The following is a 22,142-nucleotide window of genomic DNA, read 5'->3' on the forward strand; positions in this document are numbered from 1 at the left end:
CAGAGTCTTTTATGTTTAGCCGTAGTTCACCCAGTTTAGGTTAGTATTTAGTGCCCTTGCCCCTTGTTTGGTATGTTTAAAACCAGCCTTTAATAAATGCCTCTCTTTCAGTTAATATTAAGATGTTTCCATGTTTCCTTTTGTCTGCACTTGGTCCACCTCCTCACCCCAGACAGTCTGCTTCAGCCAGACTGTGACAACAGTTGTGAACTTTGAGAGAACCATCAGCTCCTGTTAACTCCTCAAATTCATGGCAGGACAAAATAATCCTTAGGCCACCAGGAAGTGTCTCAGTTCACTTGATGGCCAGTCTGTTAACTGTTTGGAAATTTGAGGGATTTACTCTTCAAGAGAAATGAAGAAGAAATGATGTGAAATGGCTATACTGGAATTTATTACAATTTTCTCTCCTCAGTCTTTTCTTTAACACTTCACTTTTTATTTTCAGTATTACTCAGATACTAGATGCCGGTATAAATCAATTTAACATAAACATATTCAGAGATACCGCTCTTTGCTTTAGGAGCAGCTGGGATGAACTCATGGCTTTGTGAACTAAAGCAGCACTAACTTTTTCAGGCAATATGGTAATCTTTAGCCTTCTGTTCTCCATAACTAGACCTTGAATCGAGCAGTTATTTCAATAAATAAATAAACACAAAAGACAGCATAGCAAAGGCAAGGCCACAGCACCATCCCTGAAGACGTCCATGTCAGATCATACACAATTTGAATACATATTAAAAATTTATTTTTTGTTTAAGATGAGCATATTGAGCAAATTAAAAAGGAAAACAATATTTATAAAATATTGCTATTATTTTTCCAGTACGAGACATAAAGCTTTGAATTTGTTCTGACTTATGAATTAATGGAATAATTAACTGCTTTTTTTCTTTTTTTATGTTTGTGTATACATCAGGGGTCGGCAACCCTGGGCACGCGTGCCGAAGGGTTCACTGATGGCACGACCATAGCTGGACTGGCTGATCGTTCGTTTTTATGGCCGATGTTATGACCTGCAGTCTGTCCGGGTCAGATATAAACCAAGTTTAGGGATAGTTTATTTTCGTTGTGCTGACTTTTTACAGTCAGTTACAATAACTCGTACCGCGTACTATGACGGAGTTTCTATACATCTGGGTGGGTGCTATGATGTTACTGATAGTGAACTTTATTTTTTTCATAAGGTTAGTTAGTAGAGTTGCCAACCGCCCTGTAAAACCGAAATCGTCTCGTATTCAGAGAAAATATTACGCGTTTCGTATTGAGCTGAAAAGGAACAGTTTGTCTCGGACTTCAGCTAGAATGGAAAAAGACACAAAGCTGGAGTTATTCTGTCTTTACGCTGCAGCTGCCTCTTCTCCTCTCATTCTCAACAGCAGCACGTTTAAGCTTGATCAGCTGATGTTTGCTGGAGCCACAGCTGTAAAGCTGCTGGTCATGATATCGGTTTGGATATGTGGTGAGAGGGAAACATGAAGATGAAACCAGGAGATGTCCTTACTGAATCATCAGAGCTGAACAGGTGATGGAGAAACAGGTTTACCTTTTGTGTGACATCAATGAGTTGAAGAGAAATTATAAACTGTTTCTGTGAGACAAATAACACCAGGATCCTTTTCTAAGTAGCTGACAGCTGGTAACTGTGCAGGGGCGGGTCTAGCAACGTTTTGCCAGGGGGGCATTAACAGGGAAAAGGGGGGCACAGAGAAATACTTTTCTTTCTTATTCTCATTTAAAATGTCTCACTTTTAATAAATAATTATCTGAATCATACAACCAAAGTTTTCATCTGATGTAAAATGTGTAGAAATCATACATATACCAACAAGACAGTGTACATCACTGTCACAACAGCGTTTGTTTTCATTCAAAGGCTTTATGGCTTTAATACCTGGTGGGCCAGTCTCTCGTCAAAATGCCTGGGCCGTTTTTTTGTCCCAGTCCAGCCCTGGGCACGACACGCAGTGAGTTAATCTGAGAAGATGCATTAAAAAATAAATAAAGCGGTGCACATCCCGAAGTAGCTCGCATACACACATTAGTTGTGCCGCTTCTTAATGACGGTATCTTAGCTAACACCCTCAACTATCAGGTTCAGCTTGTAACTGGCTAAAAATAACTTAGCCTACCGGTGAGAGGGACGTTGCTAGCTGGCAGTTTTTTCAAGCGATGTTGAAATTTCCACATTCTCACACTTCAAATGCTTCAGGAGCTGTCTGCTCAGCGCAGCATCAGCACCACGGAAATGCACGGATACATCCGTAGACTCGAGACAGAATTCCCAATGAGTTTTCGGGACTTTCAGGTGTATGAACCAATGTTTTCTTTTCTGATCAAACCAGAAAGCTTTAATGAGCAGCTGGATTTGTCTCGCATTAACTGGCTGGACACAGAGGACATCGAAATGCAGCTGACTGAACTGAAAAGCTCGACTCTGTGGGGTCAAAGTTTGCAGAACTACAGACGCAGCTGGAATCCACAGCTGTGGTGTTCATGGAGCTGCATTTTCACCTGCTGGACATCACTGCCTGACAAGTTTAACTGTCTTCAGAACATTGCAGAGGCCTTATTGACAGTATTTGGCTCTACATATCTGTGTGAGCAGATTTTCTCTCACACAGTGTCCTCAGGTAGCCGTCTGAATGCTGGACACTGGGAGACCTGTGTCTCTGAGTGGGAGACCAGAGATCACATTAATATGTGTATCTCTGTATTAACAAACATGCCATATTGGCCGTTTATTTTTCTTATCATTGTTGTGAGGAGACCATAAATAGCATTTGCATTTTCTGTTGTACAGTCCATTTGCTGTTATGGATAAAAAGAGTCTTTTTTGTTTCAAAATAGCTGATAACTATTCGCTGATAGCTGCCAACATCTGAGAACAAATATAATTTTGTAAAGTTGTTCTATATAGTGTGTAACTGTTCATATAGAGCGTTATTAAACTTATTGCTAATGCAGTCATATGGCACATTGACTTCTTGAGAAATTTTAGATGGCACTCATCATCAGAAAGATCAATTGGAGAAAAAGAGTCTAAAGAGTCTGAATGAATATCAATGGTACTGAAAGTAGCTGTAGATAATGTTACATCTGTGAGATGATTATGAGTTATTTTATGTCTAAAATTTTATTTGTGAAGAAGTTCATGAAGTCATTACTAGTTAACATTAAAGGGATTGTTGGCTCAGTAGAGCTCTGACTGTTTGTCAGCCTGGCTACAGTGCTGAAGAGAAACCTGTGGTTGTTCTTATTTTCTTCAATCAGTGATGAATAGTAAGATGGTCTGTTTTTTCTCCAGGCTAAATGATGATCTTCCTTCTTTAGCAGAGTTATACCAGGGAGATAACTAATGGTTAAATGCAGAGTGCTGTATAAACACAGAGAGTGAAAAAATGTTGAGTGAAGTCAGTTCTAGTTTTTGAAACTAGAAGAATGAAGTTTTAAGCCACTAGGCGTCATTTTTGAGATCCGGAAACTACATCTATATTTACATACAATCAATCATATATCCAGTGTGTGTGTGCACATGTGTACATACTTGCATATATTTGTGTTTTCCTGTGTGTAGGGATCTGTTCAATATGATCCTTCAGATCAAATCATCAAAATCAAGGCAAATAACTGCATTACTTTGCTCAGCTAAGCAGTCTCCATTAGTTCAAATTAGAGTTGTTTTGGAGGGAAGGCAGATGAGTTAAGCCCCAGGAAGCATGTAAATGTTCATGTAAATGAACACTTCTTTTATAAATACTATTTGAGAAAGCTGACTGTAATTATGCTATTAAAACAAAACAATAAGATATTTCTTACTGTACAAAGTTTTTTTTTATATTATTGTTTTGGTGAATTACTAAAGTAATCTCAGTGAAAAATTGTCCTATTTTGTGGCATCTTTAGTTTGTGCAGTTTTGGATTTCATTTTGGAAGATTTCTTTTTCTGCATTCAATAAATCATCCTTTAACCATCTTCATCTCTAAAGTAACCCTTTCTTGAGGTTTTTGTTGCTCAGAAATAAAACATGGCAAGATGGTAAATAATTCTAATTTTGAACATTTTTAAATTTACTTATAGATGCAGAATCTTTTCCAATAACAGAGTCAACATCATGTGAGTTTTGAAGCGATCTGGAGTAACATCAGTGTCTAATATTTTAAATACTACATCAAACAAAAAACAAAATTATGGTAATTTTTAGTCATTAGGGTCATTTTAGTGTCATGGTCCCTCTGTTCTCACTGTGGTGGCTCACTATTTTCACTTTGCTCCTCTTAGCAGTCTCTTTCTCCTCTATTGTATTGTGTTCATATACACACACACAGAAGTGGGGCCTTCCTCTGGTTCCCACCTTCTGCTTCCTTCTGTTTTGCTTTTTGCCATCACATGAAAAACTTTCCTGTTGATTCCTTGTTAGCTGATTGAGGAAACCCTGGCCAAAGAGCAGTCAGCTGTTTTTGTGTTCTCATGATTGAAGCTTTCAGTTTGTGTGGATTTGTGGACTACCTGTTGTGTGGAAACCCAGGATGTTCACAAGTGTTAATCTTGTATTTGAACTGTGTTTGCAATGTAAATAAGTGCACTGAATTGTCTGACCTGTGGTCTTTGATACAAAATAAATACTTCACATCATGAGACGCAACAAATTCCATGTAATAACCAGAGGTCATGAGAATAAGTTAAGTAGTAATGCAATGTGAAGTGATAAACTATTAAAATTGGCATAGCGAATGAGATGGTAAGCTCATAAAATATGTTATTTTTTAGTTCAAAATGTACATCTTTATGGGTAGTAGCTCTTAATGGAAATAACCTTTTTCTCAGTTTGACTAAAACATATAACTTTATTTTTTCCACTGGCCAGAAGTACAATGATTATCCCCAACTGATCACGGCATGGCTGCCCCTCCATGACCATGGAACTGGACCATGGACCTGCCGGAGGTTTCTTCCTAACAAAAGGAAGTTTGTTCTTGCCAGAGAATCATTTGATTACTGGGGTACTGCCTTTAGAATCTTTACATTTACCTTAAAATATAAAATTGTTGCAATTTGGTGCTATATAAATACAATGAAATGATGAACAGTACTGAAAGAAGCCAACATAACATTATAAACTCTGACAGGTGAAATGAATAACACTGACTATGTCTTCATCATGGCACCTTAGTGTGTGGGATATATACAGGGATGAGGTAAAATTTTTGATGCATAGATGCAGGAAAAATGGTTAAATGTAAGGATGTGAGTGAATTGAGCAATGTGGGGCCTTTGCTGTGAGTGGTGGAGGTTATGGGACAGGGGATTGTGTTGGGGAATTGGCAGGTAATAGGACTGTTTCATTATTTGTCAATGTGAAATTAAAAGCTTTTCAGACTGTTGGCTAGGTTTGATTTGTTGGTGGAGTGAGGGGCTTAAGCTTGTAGCTGATTAACCGCCTGAGCCCTTACCATGAGCTGAAAACTGGTGTTGTAGTTTCTGGGAGTACAGCTGTTAAACCTCTCTCACAACCTTGGTAAACCTGTACTTTCAAGTAAACTCACGCGAGGAATGAAAAGGATTAGAGTGAATGTAAAAAGACTCCAGATGAGAAAAGCAGTGTTGCTAAATAACACTCACATCATTACACCAGTCACTGGTAATATAAAAACGGACACCTCCATTTTTTTGTCTGCCTGGTGAGCTCCGTGTGGCGATGCTCTGAGTTGGAATCCTGCGAGTCTGGTATTGAGACACAGCACACTTACATAGTGGGCGTGTATTGTATGTTGCCGACGGGGTGAGGTTGGTGGTGCAGCTGCAGGGGAGGAGTGGAGCAGTGGGTTCAGGGCGTGGTGTCAAGGAAGGCAGGGTTTCGCAGCTGAAAGGGTGCCCCAGATCTGGTCTGGTGAACCGAGCAGTGCCAGGTGGCGTTTGTGTGGGTGAAGAAAGATCTTCTCCATCCCTTGTATTCTGCAGAGTGACGCCACGAGCAGAGGGCTGGGGGCTGTTTGGTCCCAGCAGTTAAGGGGGGCTGACCACCCCAATGTGTACATTAGTCGGAAACTGTTGGAGCAGGAGGCCAGGTAAAGCACCGTGGAAAAGAAGTGCCTGGCCATCCAGTGGGCGGTCGTCCTGGGCCACCCTTTCACCCTCTGTTCACATCATGCCCCACTGCAATAGCTCGACCACATGAAGGATGCTGATGCCTGGATCACACGGTGGGATCTGGCTTTACAGCCTTTTAAGTTCAGAGTGGTCCATAGGCTGGGGGATGGCTCCTGGGCCAGGTGGTGGGGTGTGTGGCAGGGTAAGGTTGGTGGTGCAGCTGCAGGGGAGGAGTGGAGCAGTGGGTTCAGAGCGTGGTGTCAGGGAAGGCAGGGTTTCACAGCTAGTGAGCATCTTCTAATCATGCCTTCTCTATTTCAGTAGCGGCCGGGTCAGAGTGGAGGGAGGAGCGGCTGCAGCAGAGAGCCGGACCTAGGAGCACTGCAAAGTGCCGAAGCAAAGAGTATCAATCACAGAAACAGTGTGAAGAAAATAAAAAACCTTAAACGAGATTCCTGAGTCGTGTCTGGTCCTTCAGGGTTACAGTGAACTTTTTGCGTCAGTGGCTGCTGGAAGTTGTTGCCTGTCAGGTCAAATCAGTTGAAAAGAGAGTACCAAACAAAAACTCTTCTCATGATTGTTGTGGTCTCTAGCACATTGTAGTGCTTTTCCATAGTTTGTTTAAAAAATTCGGACTTGTCTGCAAACAGACAAGTCAACTCCGGACCCAACCTGGCCAAGGGAGATCCTGAGCGAGAACGAAGGACGTGACCCTAAGCAACGGCCTCGAAGCAAATGAGCCGGCTTCAGGAACAGGCTACGGGCTCGCGCACACCGTGCACCCATGCCCAGTATTCTGCTAGCCAATGTTCAGTCCATCGAAAACAAGATTGATGACCTCAGAGCCAGAAAAGAAAGCCAGAAAGAGCCAGAAGTTCCAGAGAGACATCGGGACTGCAACCTCCTCTGCTTCACCAAGACTTGGCTGAATCCAGCGATACTGGACCACGGCGTACAGCCGGTGGCGTTCTTTTTGGTTTACCACATGGACAGAACAACGGAGTCGGGGAAGAAAGGTGGTGGAGTGTGTTTGATGGTGAACAAAAGATGGTGCGACAGCGCGAACATTTCCCCACTCATACGCTCTTGCTCGCCAAATCTGGAACTTTTGATCATTAAATGTCGCCCTATCTATCTCCCTCGGGAATTCACTGCAGTCATTGGCTGCACTGTTTATATTCCGCCTCACGTGGACTCGGACACTGCCTTACTGAGCTACATGAGGCTCTCACAAAACAACAAGCACTTCACCAGGACGCTGCGCTCATTGTTATCGGAGATTTTAACAGAGTAAATCTCAAACGCACATTTTACAACCTTCACCAGCACATCACCTGCCCCACCAGGGGCAGTAGGACATTAGACCACTGCTACACTCCATTTAAGGACTGCTACAAGGCTCAGCTTCTGCCGCCATTTGGAAAATCGGATCACGCCGCCATCTTCCTTATGCCTGTTTACAAACAAAGGCTAAAGCAGCAAGCACCAATCAGGAGGGAGGTTGCACGCTGGATGGACCACTCAGTGACCGCACTGCAGGACGCACTGGATGACGCAGACTGGTCATGTTTCGGCGCAGCTCTAATGACATCAACATGTTTACAGAAGCAGTTGTGGGATTTATCTGGAAACTAGCGGATGACACAGTGGGAAGAACTATCATCCGAACGTTTCCCAACCTGAAGCCGAGGGTGGATAAAAACATCCGCGACGCTCTGAGATCGCACACCATTGCCTACAAAGAAGGGGTTGTCTCTGGTAATATGGACCCATACAAGGCTGCGTCTTACAATGTGTGCAGCACAGTCAGAAAGGCAAAGCAGAGCTGCAGGGAAAAACCAGAAGGGACTGCGGACAATAACGGACTATAAACAACCAGCTTCTTCAATGATGAATGCCGACGCTTCACTGGCTGATGAGCCTAACATGTTTTATGCTCGCTTCAACGCTGCAGCAATTCAAACAACAAACAGCAGAGAGTGGAGAGTTTCCGGTACCTGGGTGTCCACATCACTCAGGACCTGTCATGGTCGTCACATTTACACCCTGGTTAAGAAAGCCCGCCAGCGTCTCTTCTTCCTCAGAAGAATCAGAGACTTCCATCTGCTACTAAGGGTGCTTAAGAACCTTTACTCCTGCACCATCGACAACATCCTGACGGGAAACATCTGCACCTGGTTGGGGAACAGCACCAAGCAGGACAGACAAGATCTGGAAAGAGTGGTGCGCTCGGCCGAACGCATCATTTGATCAGAGCTTCCTGACCTGCTGTCCATCTACACCAAGCTGTAGTCAGTCTCGTGCCGTGTCTCCTGTACAGTACTGAATGCGTTCAGCTTGCCAAATTTACATAAATCTTCGATCGCTAGCAGTGTGACTCTGAAGTGCTGTACTGTATGTTTGTAAATTTTCTCCCCAACAAACACAACAATGTTGATGAAACGTTTTGCACCATCACAGGCACCTGTGGTAGCGCCCAAAAGCCAGAGGAAGATTCTAACCATCGCACAGGAAGTTGGACTTCTGGATATGCTAAAAGAAGGTAGAAGTTACCGTATTTTTTGGATTATAATATAATACTGGACTTATTTTTCTACGAAGGTTTGAACTTTGTGTTTAAACAAGAGAGAAAAGTGTGAAAATGTTCATGCCTGTCTGAGAAAAGTGTATAAAGTGTGTAGTGACGGGTTTTACAGCCTTAAAACATCTATAATAATTGTAAAAAATAAAGTTGGCTACTTCACGGATTTCACCTATCGCGTTTTATTTTTAGAACGTAAATCCCGTGATAAATGAGGGACCGCTGTACAAAGTTTTTTGTTAACATGAATGTTCAAGATGTTCAATAAACATGTTAAGTGCCTATATTTTCCCTTTTTTCCCCGAGTCTGTTTGCTCCTGCAAAATGAAATCCATATATAATATAATATAGAATAAAAATGATATTTAATCGAGATTAATCAAAAATAATCTGAATGAATCTGATTAAACATTTTAATTGTTTGACAGCACTAATATATATTATATATTAGTGTACACTTACCTATTACTATATAGGTTTTTTAAAAAGTTGTATTTCACAGGAGAGAACCTGTGTTAAAATATTGAACAAAACTATTCAAATTCTCTTTGAATTTAAGCATTTAACATTCTTTGTGTTTATTCTGCATTTACTTCATTATATTGCATAAATGTCAGTTACAAGCTCAGATATAAAGCTGAAAAAATTTAATTGCAACCAGGCTATTGATCAAGTAATTGCAATTAATCTCAATTAATTATAGAAAAGTGTGAGATTAATTAGTTCATTTTTCTTTCAATCTATTGACAGCACTACTTTTAATTTTTCTTAGTTTCCTGTTTTTAAAATCCGTTCATGGTTGAGAACCCTCCACTGTGGCTCAATTATTATAATTCTGCCTAAAAGGATGAAAATTCCTCATCAGAGAAGGACTCATTTATCATAAATGCTTGTTTGTAGCATTTATGATCACTGGCAGCAAGTTATTATGTTTAGGGGCCAATGACTTTTTCACACATGGTCAGGTTAGTTTGGATAAATCTTTTAACCGTTTAAAAACTGCATTTTGTATTCGCTCAGGTTATCTTTGTCTGATATTAAAATTTGTTGATGAAATGCGTAAAAGTTAAAAATATGCAACAAGCTAAGAACTCAGGAAGGAGGCAAATACATTTCACAGCACTATAACTGTATACAGTCCTATTCTCTGAGCCATCTTCATCAGATCTTTGTTCTATGTTCCTTTTTTGGACTTGTGCATAACAAGTCCGAAGAACATCTTCTCAGTGTTTGGGTTCTCTCTGCACAACCCAGTTAACCCCAACCTTGCAGATGTTTTATTTTCCTTGGCATTATTCTGAACTCCGAAATACTGTGAACAGCATCAGTGGAAACTAATTTAGCAAACTTTTTATCTGTAAGCCCCCAAAATATGTTATGCTAAGAACATCCTGCGTATGGCACCATAAATGTAATATATCTGATGAGTCAAGTCTCTGTAGTAAACAGAGAAATGGTGTATATCAGTGCCCCCCTTCTTTCTAATCACTCTAATTGTCTTAATCAACATAAACACACTCTCTCCACTGTTAGGCCCAGCAATAGTAAAGCCCAGGCTTTCTAACTACCCACTCAGAGCAAATGACTCCATTGCTACACTGATATGTTGATGGGAATTAGCAGATTTGTGGATTATAATCACACCACGTTTCCTCAGAGACAGAGCCAGTTAGAGAGGAGCTTTATGGAATAATTGGATAGGCAAATGAGAGTGTAGCCATGAACAAGAGACATTAAAAAGAATTCCCTTGCTGGGAGCTCTGTGCTACCTGGATGTTGAAAGCCTTCAGAACAGGTGATTAGACAGGAGTAGATGTCATTAAAACTCCATTAGCACAAAACCCAGCCCCCAGTGTTCACTGCAATCGCAGAGACACACTGGTGAGGCAGATCATAAGTGTTTGTGTGCAAAAAAAGCCTGTGTGCATCTGCTGAGTATCTAATGACTCATTTAGGACCCCTATCCCTGGGAAATGTGACAGTAAGGACCCTCTTGCGGCTGGCTCACTAAGTGCCTGCTTATTAATTAAACACAGCTGAGGCTCAGGGGATAGCAGCAATGCTGCATCAGCTTGTCAAGTTTCATTCTACATGTGGGTAAATGAACAGTATCCTCCTGCAAGTGCTGCACAGCCTGTATGCTTTTTCGTTCCATGCATCTGAAATTATGACAACGTCTTGGATGCCCAATAACAACAGATACTGACATGTGGTACATACAGGATGGCCTCCTTCTAATAGGTGCGTACGTAAATGTTTGTAGTAAGTTTTGAGTGCAGGAAATCAATAGAGGTGTAGTCCTGGAAAATAGATTTCACTCACATCTTGAGAATGAGAGAACTGAAAAAGCAAAGTGGCGCTGTGAATGCCAATTATCATTCTACCATTAAAAAAAAACTCTTCCCCAGCCTGGTAATTTCCCTCCAATGTGTTTTTCTAATTATGAATTAAACTCAAATAAGCCAGGGTAATGAACCCAGTTTATCCTTTTCTAAAACCATAGTTTTCTCTCCTTGACTGTGACTATATTGCTGAGACTGTACACGACAACCAGAATTGACCTCTTCTACGGTGAGAGTCTAAAGGTATTTGAAGGCGTATTGTTCTTATTATTGTGTTATTCACATATGCAGAGATTCGGCTTGTGTCTGTCTCACCTCTGTTTGAACTCGTTTATAAGCCTCTGTGTAATGTTCTCGTATGACTTTCCTCTAACAGGTTTTACACAGATGCAATATCAATTGGTGTAATGCACCAACTATCGTATTTGTTTGCATTTTGGTGTTAGACTGGAAGACCGTAATGAAAGACTGAACCAGTTGTTTGTGATTCTCATTAAAGTGAATGGAGGAACCCACTGAAGTGAAACCTGAGTTACTCCTACTGCAGTGACACAGCTTTATAACCAACAAACCCTGAAGCTAAAACATTGACACTAAAAATAAAAAAATGGTGTGACCATGTGTAAGAGAGTCTGTTTTCAGTGCGGGGATGGTTCCCTGACAACTCATTACATCCTTAATGCAGAAAACATCATTCATCAAAACAGACATTCTGAAGTAACAACACAAGTTATTTGGAAATTGTATTTCTGCATTACTGACAATGTTTCCATTTCAAAAAGACAAAAAAAGAGTAAAATTAGCTGAAATGATCTCATCTGGATGGAATTTTAGAAACTGTGTTTATAATTTTAAAGTTTCAAGGGCTGAATGCATCTATAAATCTAGATTTCACCAAAGTCTGACTCCACTTGACAATTTGTGAATCATCTGTAATTTTGTGCACATAGTTGTTAAGATATACGGTTACATTAGTACCAGAAGGTGCACCACACTTTCTCATTGTACATCATTTTAACCAACATGGCTATAAAAATGACCTAAAAAACCCCAAAACAAATACATCAAACGTATGCACAGACATTACTTTGTAGTACCCCCCCACCCCGTAAGATTAACTGTACCTGCTTGCCTTTCTTTCTTTTTAATATGTACCTTCCCAGTACTTGTATAAAATTGTATGTCATGCACTTTGCATTATGTTTTGTAGAAGAGAATTTTTCAGCAAAACCTGCTTGTAGAAGAAGAAGGCACTTAGAAACAGACTCCTGACTCCACTTGCTGGCTGTCCTTCCTGTCCTGCTCTTACCAAGGCTGGATGACCTCTGAGCATCACTGATTGTAGTGGGAACTAACAAATTGTCTGTCTCTTCTAATCTCCCTCTTTGGCTTCCACATCCCGTGTTTCTTTCTTTCTCACAATTCCTTCTTTGCCTCTATCAGATGCTGTCGCTACTTAATTATGTTGAAGTGTTTAGTGCCTTGGAGACCTCACTAAGTGACTGGAGACAGTTGGGAGAAAGTTCACAGTGCCACTTCTTTTCAAGATTACACTCTTTTAGATGCACACACGCAGACAAAATGAAGCCGTCACACTTTATACACCTAATGAGGATAAATTCCCTAGTTGAGGAATCCCATTATTTATATCAACTGATGGACCCTTTCATCAACTCTTCATCAGCCCACAAAAGGTTTGTACATGACGAGGCCTGTGGGCTGGCGTCCTTCCTCCTAAACCAAAGTACCGACTTTGAGCAGATATTAAACTCCACCAGAGAAATGGGGAAGTTAGTAGGTGTGTCAGAGAGGGGAAATCAAATGATACAGATGTGGACAAAATTGTTGGTACCCTTCGGTCAATAAAAGAAAAACTTACAATGGTCACAGAAATAACTTTAATCTGACAAAAGTAATAATAAAAAATGTTGTCACCAAAACAACACAGTGACTACCTGGAGCCCTATATACAGGCCCACTGACTGATTACAAGATTGTAGACACCTGTGATGGTAATTAATCAACACACCGTAAATTAACATGTCCCTTTGGTCACATTATTTTCAGTCTTTTCTAGGGGTACCATCATTTTTGTCCAGGCCTGTTCCATGCATTTATTTTTTATATAATTCTGTTGAAGCATGGTTAAAAAGCAAAGTGTGACTTTCATTGGTTAACATTCATAGAATTTTTATTTATTTATACTTTTGTCAGATTACAGTTATTCCTGTGACCATTGTGAGTTTTTCGTTCATTGACAGAAGGGTACCAAGAATTGTGTCCACATCTGTATTTAATGGTAATGGTGGATTTATGTCAGTAAATCTATAGTCTGTGAATTTAATTAGGTAGACTTGACTGTTAGTAAAAACCTCAGTTGTAATTCCATTGCTTGAGAGAACTTTGTATTTGGCACCAGAGGACATAAGAGAATATTTATTTTTATTGTTAAAGCCAGAACACCAGAGACATACCCAATGGACAACCATTATTACTGCTGCATGCTACAATTACTCGATAGCATGTTTCACTTCTCATAACTTCACTGTTTTATTTGAAAAAGGCACAGCTTTTGATGAGGCAGTCAGCATGATCTCATGCCACACTCAGATGACTCACACTGAAATGTTGAGTTTATCCAAGGAGAACAAACATGAATAATTAATAATAGTGAGCAATATTTTCTAAATGTGTCATGTGAACTGAGGGAAAATAGCAGGAAGGAAAGCTGAATACAAAGTGTGCATTTCAACCAAGACCTTAAAGTAGGGAGCCCCCTGGTGGACTATAGTAGATCTACAAACAAAAAAGTGGATCGTCAGAATTTGTATAATAATGCATTGTAAATTTCATTGTAGGCTACTGTTAACTTTTGTTCTTTAATTATAGCTATACAAAAACAGACATATAGATTTATCTTTTCCTGACTGTATTTGCTGATGTTCTTGAAAAGCAGTGACTGCTTTTAAGTGCACAGGGGCACATAAATTATTGTGTGTCATTGTGTCTCATCTCACCCCAAACATTTGCCGGAGGTCAGGGTCCCGGAAGCGGAAAGGGATGTTAGAGACGTGTAACCTCTTGGGTTGCTGCTTCTCTAATGAATCGCTGGGCTGCAGGTGGAGCTGCTGCGAACCCTCGGTCTGTGCCACGTCCTCTGGATGCTGCAAGAAAACACACAACATTCCACAAATTAGCCACATTTGTGTGCTAGTAAATATACTGCTATATAAACAAAATTAAATTAAATTAACTAAAATATGACTGATGTAAGAGGCAAGACTGCTAAACCTTTGTAGACTCAACAATCTGCATTAAAACAAACACATCCTTTCTAATATGCAGTGACAGCTTGAGATGCCCTGGGTTGAAGGAAGGTCTTTAAAATGACCTTTAAAAAGAATTTCAAAGGATTTCTTGACCTGTGAAAGGGTCAAACAAAACACAGTGTAAATTACAATAGTTTGTACAAAAGACAAAAGTGGAGATAATGTTTTGACTCTTTTTTTGATGTCAACCTTATAACAATGAAGTTAAGCAATTTGTATTAAAAAGTATATGGATGTATTTAACTCTTTATTTTGCTATATTCTTATTATGCTCCAAGTTATTGTGTTTCTCTGGATAAAAAATTGTAGAAATGTATTATGTCTAGTGATGGAGGAAATTCAGATGGGTAAATATGTGTGTATATAGATCTGCATCAGTTGAGCTGGAAAAGAAAATGGCTGTGTGGTGGAATTAAGGCACGACGGGTCCAAGGATCATAGTTTTGAGCCATCCATCCATCCATCCATCTTCATCCGCTTTATCCGAGGCCGGGTCGCGGGGGCAGCAGCCTAAGCAGAGAAGCCCAGACCTCCCTCTCCCCAGCCACCTCCTCCAGCTTGTCCGGGGAACACCAAGGCGTTCCCAGGCCAGCCGAGAGATATAATCTCTCCAGCGTGTCCTGGGTCTGCCCCGGGGCCTCCTCCTGGTGGGACATGCCCGGAACACCTCACCCAGGAGGCGCCCAGGAGGCATCCTTGTCAGATGCCCGAACCACCTCAACTGGCTCCTTTCGATGTGGAGGAGCAGCGGCTCTACTCTGAGGCCCTCCCGGATGGCCGAACTTCTCACCCTATCTCTAAGGGAGAGGCCAGCCACCCTTCGGAGGAAGCTCATTTCTGCCGCTTGTATCCGCGATCTCGTTCTTTCGGTCACAGTTTTGAGCCATTTTATTTAAATCACATCACACCACAACACACACCAACCCCTGAGTCCCCGTGTTTTTAACTCGGTGGGCGTGATTAAGGATGCCGTGCAGGTGCATCCGCCCTCCCTGCACGGCACCGCAGACCACGCCCTACCACAGGCTGGCCGCCTTTTAGATTCTTATTATTTAGCTACATTAGAACAAGCAAGCAAAGTCAACACTGCTGATCTGTGTTCACACCTGGCTACATTGCACCAAACCAGTCCATAACACGATTTACAGAGGGGTGGCCACGGTCCAGTGACGACTGAGGTATATCATTGCACTACATTTGCACATCCTCCCATATCACATGCATGTTCAGTATATTAAAAAAAACTCCAACAACCACAAATATCATTGCTAGCTATTTGTGTTATTTGTGTCTTCAGCAATCTCACTGACTATGACCTGATGTCCTCTGTTCAATTAACTAAGTTATTATAGACAAAACAAGAATCCTCAGTGAGGTGACAACAAGCCAGCTGAGATATTTTGCTTAACTTACACATGTTGTGGAGTTTGCATGTGAAGCGTATAAAGTATAAAGCACCTTGATGCAACTGTTGTTGTGATTTGGCACTATGTAAATAACTAAATTGAATTATGTAGTATTTTTCTACTGTTACTGAGCACTCAAACTGCATTTCCACCACAGAGGACAAGTTCCATATTATCTTGCTACAAGGAGGGTGAGACAACACCAGCTCTCTGTCAGTGTGTGTTAGTTTAGTTTAGATTTGGAGAGGAGCAGAGAGGAAAATGCAGTGTTATATTTGTAAAACAATAGGTCCAGACCACAAACAAGGTGCATTTCTGCAGGTCAGCAGGGCAAAAAAGTCACACACGAAAAATCCAGAGCGCCTGCACCACACTGAACAAGAGGTTGCTGCTAAAAAAATTAACTATATTAAACTGTATTAGACAGATTAACATTAATGTGGAAATGTATATTTAACTTAATGTAAAGAGCTGTTATCAGTTCAATAAGCAGAGATCATTAGAAGGAATTCAACATTCTTTCTAACAACAGCAGGAACCCCAGCCCCACCTCCAGCCCTGAGTAACATGGCGGAGATGGGGAGGAGGAGGAGGAGGAGGAGGCACAAAAGCATCTGTGATGGAGAATGTTAGATGAGCACATGGAGTAGAGAAGAAGATGATTGGACTAGACCAGTCATGTCACAATGAGCATGGGAAAGTGGAAGTAAGTTTTGATTAGCCAACAGACACTTGGGAAACAGACAGTGACCACAGATTATCCTTATTGAACCTACACATAAGCTTCATCCTAAATAACATTATCCTCACTTGAACTGTCTTTTCTCTTCCTAGGACTGTCTTTTTTTTCCCCATGATGTATTTTTTCATATGAAAAATGTGGACATGGATGACATTTCCATAAGAAATTATAAACTTATCTCTGCTTTGGCGCCTCCAAACTGATAATATGTGGAGTTCAAAACTTGTAGTGTTATGGTTAAATTTAGAAAGTTAGAAAAAAAAGATACATAAATAAAAAACAGAAATCACCCCATCTCACACAACAGTGAAGAAGTCTCTCAAACTGCTGACACATGGTGCATAAAGTAACTTGGGAGCATGAACTCTCTGAGTATCCATCCAGCTCACAAAGATGCAACAAAATCTCCAATGCAGACTGCATTCCAGCTGGCCGAGGAGTGCATCACCAGACCCGAATGAAGCTTCCCTGTCTTTCAGCAGAGAGCTGACCTCAGCAAGGGTTTCTGGTTTGGGTAGATGGTTACCTTCTTATGTGTGGTGACATCATTCATACCTTTGGAGATGTGGCAGTAGATGTATAGTCCTCCAGCTCCATCTCGCCCTCTGATGTCCTCAGAAGGTCTAGTCTGCCTAGCATAGCTCCATCAAAGTGTTGACACTGACTCTTTCAGTGAAAACTGGTATTTCTCATAATCTAAGAGTATCCCTGCTGCAAGTGGTCAAGAGGTAAACAAGGCATCAGACGGTCAGGGTGGTAAAATAATTACTTCAATCATTTTATTGGTGAAAAACAGAAAAAATACAGAGATGTTCTTTTGTTTGTTTCTTTTGCAAATTGGGAAGCAGCAGCTGGTTAACGTGTAACACTCCAAAGATGCCCTCTTTGTCCAGTTTATAGATGGATCTGTTATTCATATTTTTAATAGGTAACATTGTAAATGGTTCTGGTAACTGGAAGCATCCTGCAGTTAGACTTCTCCTCTTGTGTTTTGTTTTCCTGGATTATAATTTCCTTTCAAATTCTTTTGGTGGGCAAAACACAAACAAGAATACAATGATTTGATGCGCACAATGAAAGAATTAAAAAGAAAGAGATGGAACAATGATGTCAGCTAAACCTGAGCGATCAATGAAACAATGAAAGAGAAGTGCTGAAGGTAGCAAAGAGAAAAGGAGATAGGGTGTGTGTGTGTGCGTGTGTGTGTGTGCGTGTGTGTTGGGTGGCATAAGAGATGGAAGAGTTTAAAGATGCATGAAGGCTTGGCCAAGTGCTGATTGAAGTGAGGGCAGAACATTATCTCTTTTGTGAGTGTGTCCTGGGCTCACAGAGCTAGCATTAACTTGGTAAGTTTATGGCAGTATTGTTCTATTGACTGCAGTGGCCACTGTGGTCAAACTCTCAATTTTACAGATGATCATCAATAAAGAGTGTTGGATATGTAGAGCACCCTTTGGTGATAATGTTTTGTTTGTCTATATGAAACAGAAGAAACAGGCTACTATTCGATACAAAGTGTATTAAAGTGTCATGGTCCCCGTGCCTGCTCGGCTGGCCCTGTGTGGCTACATGTGTTGTTTTTGTCTCTCTCCTCTCTCTTCTCTCTCTCTCTACTCGCTGCCTGGGCGGAGCTCATAGTGGGCTCCCACTCCTGGCCTTCACCACCTGTAGGCAATCACCTGTGGCTCCTCACCTTGTTTGCTCTCGCTACTTAAGGCAGTGACTGAGAGCATCTCGCCGCTGGACTATTGAGTAACGCTCGTCAGTGCTACTTTAGCCTCAGCCAGTTTTTGAGCTCTCTTCGTGAAAGTTTTCCGTGTTAACTCTTGTTCTCTGTATACAGATTTCTCGTGCTTGGTTTGGAAATCTGGACACCTAAGCCTGTTCGTGAGTGCCGTAGTGAGAGTGGCGTGTGTGAGGAAAGGACCTTTCCAAGCGCGCCGCCCTGCCCGAGTGGGGTGGAGTAAGAGAGGACACTTTCCCCGATTCTTCCCTGTACCCCTGGGAACCCTGGCCCCCTTCTCCTTCACCAGTGTATAGTGCACCAGGAGTGTGTAAATAAAACCTGTTTTCTGTGATTTCAGTCTGCGCCGAGTCCTCCCTGCTCCCTCGTGACATAAAGTGCTTTTTTCCCCCAGGTTTGTATTTATTGTTCATTTCAGTTCAGTTCAAATCAGTTTAGTGCCAAATCACAACAACAGTCGCCTCAAGGCACTTTAAATTTTAAGGTAAAAGCCCTACACTAATACAGAGAAAATGCCAACAATCAGGCTACTCTATATAAACAAGCTCTTGGCAACATTTGTGGGAAAAACTTCCTTTTAACAGGAAGAAACTTTGAGCAGACCAGGCTCAGGGAGGAACAGCTGTGACCGGGTGGGGATCAGGGGAGGGAGACAGGACAAAGGACTTGCTCTGCAAGAGAGCCAGAGATGATAATGAACTAATAATTAAATACAGAGTGATGTACAGACATATGATAGGAGAAAAATCTATAATTAGGTAAGACAGCTAGGTCAAGTGATGGCTTTTAACAGTTTAACTGTTTATGGGAGCAGTTAATGACTGACAAAGATCCTGATATTACAACAAGATAATTCTGGGATAACAATGAAATATGTCAAATATATGGATATTTTTTCCCCTGAAATTCAGCAACTGAATTTGAAGTCTGTACTGTTAAGAGTAATACATGGTAAACACAAACACTAATCCATTTGCCATAGAAATTAAACACTTAAGTTGGCTCATTGAATAATATCCTGTTAAATATCTTTAACTACACCTCACTTATGACTAAACTACACCCAGTAATGCAGCTGAACGTGACCACCTTCAGCAAACATGGATGATGGGTCAAAGAGTCTTAACAACCTCTTCAACATCTTTTTGGATCATGATCCTGCTTTGTGGGGAGCCATAGCCCTGCCCCCCAGGAAATGAAGCAGGCATGGAAGAGATCCAGGCCCCAGACAAGTTGGGGTCCCCCAGAGCGCGAGAGCCCAAGGAGGACCACCGAAGGGGCAGTCACACCACCCACCTAGAAAACAGCTGAGGAGAGCCCCAGACGGGGGGTCACCTAGCAGCCACAGTGCAGAAGCTACAGGGGGCTGCAGCGACGTGCCCGCAGGCTCTGCCGGCAGCCAGCTGTGCCAGTGTGGAATGAGCCCCGGACCCAGAGGCCTGAGGTTCAAGGGGGGGGGCCCTTCCCCCCAGAAGGGGCCCAACCAAGGCACAAGCACCAGGCCCCACCAAGCAGCCACCAGGAGTGAGCCAGTACACACCTGAGCGCCCAGCCCTGGACACCAAGAGCCACAGTTGAGGGCATCAGCCACCGGCAGGGAGTGTGGTGGTGGGAGATAGGCCGCTACACCTGGGGGGGCCTGAGATGTTCCCAGAGAGGTGGCGTCTAAGACTGACCTGACACACAGACACAAACATGCATTCCCACCTCATGCACACATATACATGTTTCCTGATAACATTTACATTTACAATAACTGATTACACAGCAGTGGAGAGTAGACTTTATCACAGTAGATGTCTTTCTGAAAGCGCTGTAACTAAGTTTAAGAATATAATCCACCCACTGTTATCATCTTCAATGCCCTGTACCAACATAGAGCAGAGCAGCTATCTGAACGCTACTCCAACAGAGGTCGATTATCTTGTTAATAATGTTACCTCCTCACTACGTACGACTCTGGATACTGTAGCTCCTGTGAAAACTAAAGTCTCAAATCAGAAGTCCCTGACTCCGTGGTATAAATCTCAAACACGTAGCCTAAAGCAGATAACTCGTAAGCTGGAGAGGAAATGGCGTGTCACAAATTTAGAGGATCATCATTTAGCCTGGAGAAATAGTTTGCTGCTTTATAAGAAAGCCCTCCGCAAAGCCAGAACATCTTACTATTCGTCACTGATTGAAGAAAATAAGAACAACCCCAGGTTTCTCTTCAGCACTGTAGCCAGGCTGACAAACAGTCGGAGCTCTACTGAGCCAACCATCCCTTTAACGTTAACTAGTAATGACTTCAGGAACTTCTTCACAAATAAAATTCTTATCATTAGAGAAAAAATTACCAATAATCATCCCACAGATGTAATATTATCTACAGCTACTCTTAGTACCATCAATGTTAAGTTAGACTCTTTTTCTCCAATTGATCTTTCTGAGTTAACTTCAATAATTACTTCCTCCAAACCATCAACGTGTCTTTTAGACCCCATTCCTACAAAACTGCTCAAAGAAGTCCTGCCATTAATTAATTCTTCAATCTTAAATATGATCAACCTATCTCTAATAATCTGCTATGTACCACAGGCCTTCAAGGTGGCTGTAGTTAAACCTTTACTTAAAAAGCATCTCTAGACCCAGCAGTCTTAGCTAATTATAGGCCAATCTCCAACCTTCCTTTCATATCAAACATCCTTGAAAGAGTAGTTGTCAAACAGCTAACAGATCATCTGCAGAGGAATGGCTTATTTGAAGAGTTTCAGTCAGGTTTCAGAGCTCATCACAGCACAGAAACAGCTTTAGTGAAGGTTACAAATGATCTTCTTATGGCCTCTGACAGTGGACTCATCTCTGTGCTTGTCCTGCTAGACCTCAGTGCTGCGTTCGATACTGTTGACCATAATATCCTATTAGAGTGATTAGAACATGCTGTAGGTATTACAGGTACTGCACTGCAGTGGTTTGTATCATATCTATCTAATAGACTCCAATTTGTACATGTAAATGGAGAGTCCTCTTCACCCACTAAGGTCAGTTATGGTGTTCCACAGGGTTCAGTGCTAGGACCAATTCTGTTTACATTATACATGCTTCCCTTAGGCAGTATCATTAGAAGACATAGCATAAATTTTCACTGCTATGCAGATGACACCCAGCTCTATCTATCCATGAAGCCAGATAACACACACCAATTAGTTAAACTGCAGGAATGTCTTAAAGACATAAAGACCTGGATAGCCGCTAACTTTCTGCTTCTTAATTCAGATCAAACTGAGGTTATTGTACTCGGCCCTGAAAATCTTAGAAATATGGTATCTAACCAGATTCTTACTCTGGATGGCATTACCTTGGCCTCCAGTAACACTGTGAGGAACCTTGGAGTCATTTTTGACCAGGACATGTCCTTCAACGCACATATTAAACAAATATGTAAGACTGCTTTCTTCCATTTGCGCAACATCTCTAAAATTAGAAATATCCTGTCTCAGAGTGATGCTGAAAAACTAGTTCATGCATTTATTACTTCCAGGCTGGACTACTGTAATTCTTTATTATCAGGATGTCCTAAAAACTCGCTGAAAAGTCTTCAGCTGATCCAAAATGCTGCAGCAAGAGTACTGACAGGGACTAGAAAGAGAGAGCAGATTTCTCCTGTTTTGGCTTCCCTTCATTGGCTTCCTGTTAAATCCAGAATTGAATTCAAAATCCTGCTCCTCACATACAAGGTCTTAAATAATCAGGCCCCATCTTATCTTAATGACCTTGTAGTACCATATCACCCTATTAGAGCACTTCGCTCTCACACTGCAGGCCTACTTGTTGTTCCTAGAGTATTTAAAAGTAGAATGGGAGGCAGAGCCTTCAGTTTTCAGGCCCCTCTTCTGTGGAACCAGCTTCCAGTTTGGATTCA

At 41.5% G+C, this 22,142-nt stretch overlaps 2 protein-coding genes across 20 annotated transcripts in view; one reads left to right on the top strand and one right to left on the bottom strand.

Moving 5' to 3' along the window:
• LOC100707149 (carbonic anhydrase-related protein 10) overlaps positions 1 to 22,142 on the top strand; it is a 1,009,504-nt gene that overhangs the window by 233,877 nt on the left and 753,485 nt on the right. The gene's annotated exons all lie outside the window — the stretch shown is intronic.
• Positions 1 to 22,142, bottom strand: part of rbfox3a (RNA binding fox-1 homolog 3a) — a 181,046-nt gene that overhangs the window by 72,230 nt on the left and 86,674 nt on the right. For all 17 annotated transcript variants that reach the window (XR_003221466.1, XR_003221463.1, XR_003221465.1 and 14 more), the window contains one exon: positions 14,035 to 14,181. Coding sequence is in view for 13 of the 17 variants with exons in the window: in XM_025910026.1 (XP_025765811.1) it covers positions 14,035 to 14,181 (147 nt within the window). In the remaining 4 variants the exon portion in view is untranslated. The remainder of the gene's footprint in view (positions 1 to 14,034; positions 14,182 to 22,142) is intronic.

This window comes from Oreochromis niloticus, linkage group LG8 (genome assembly GCF_001858045.2).
Source record: "Oreochromis niloticus isolate F11D_XX linkage group LG8, O_niloticus_UMD_NMBU, whole genome shotgun sequence".
NCBI classification, from domain to species: Eukaryota; Metazoa; Chordata; class Actinopteri; order Cichliformes; family Cichlidae; genus Oreochromis; species Oreochromis niloticus.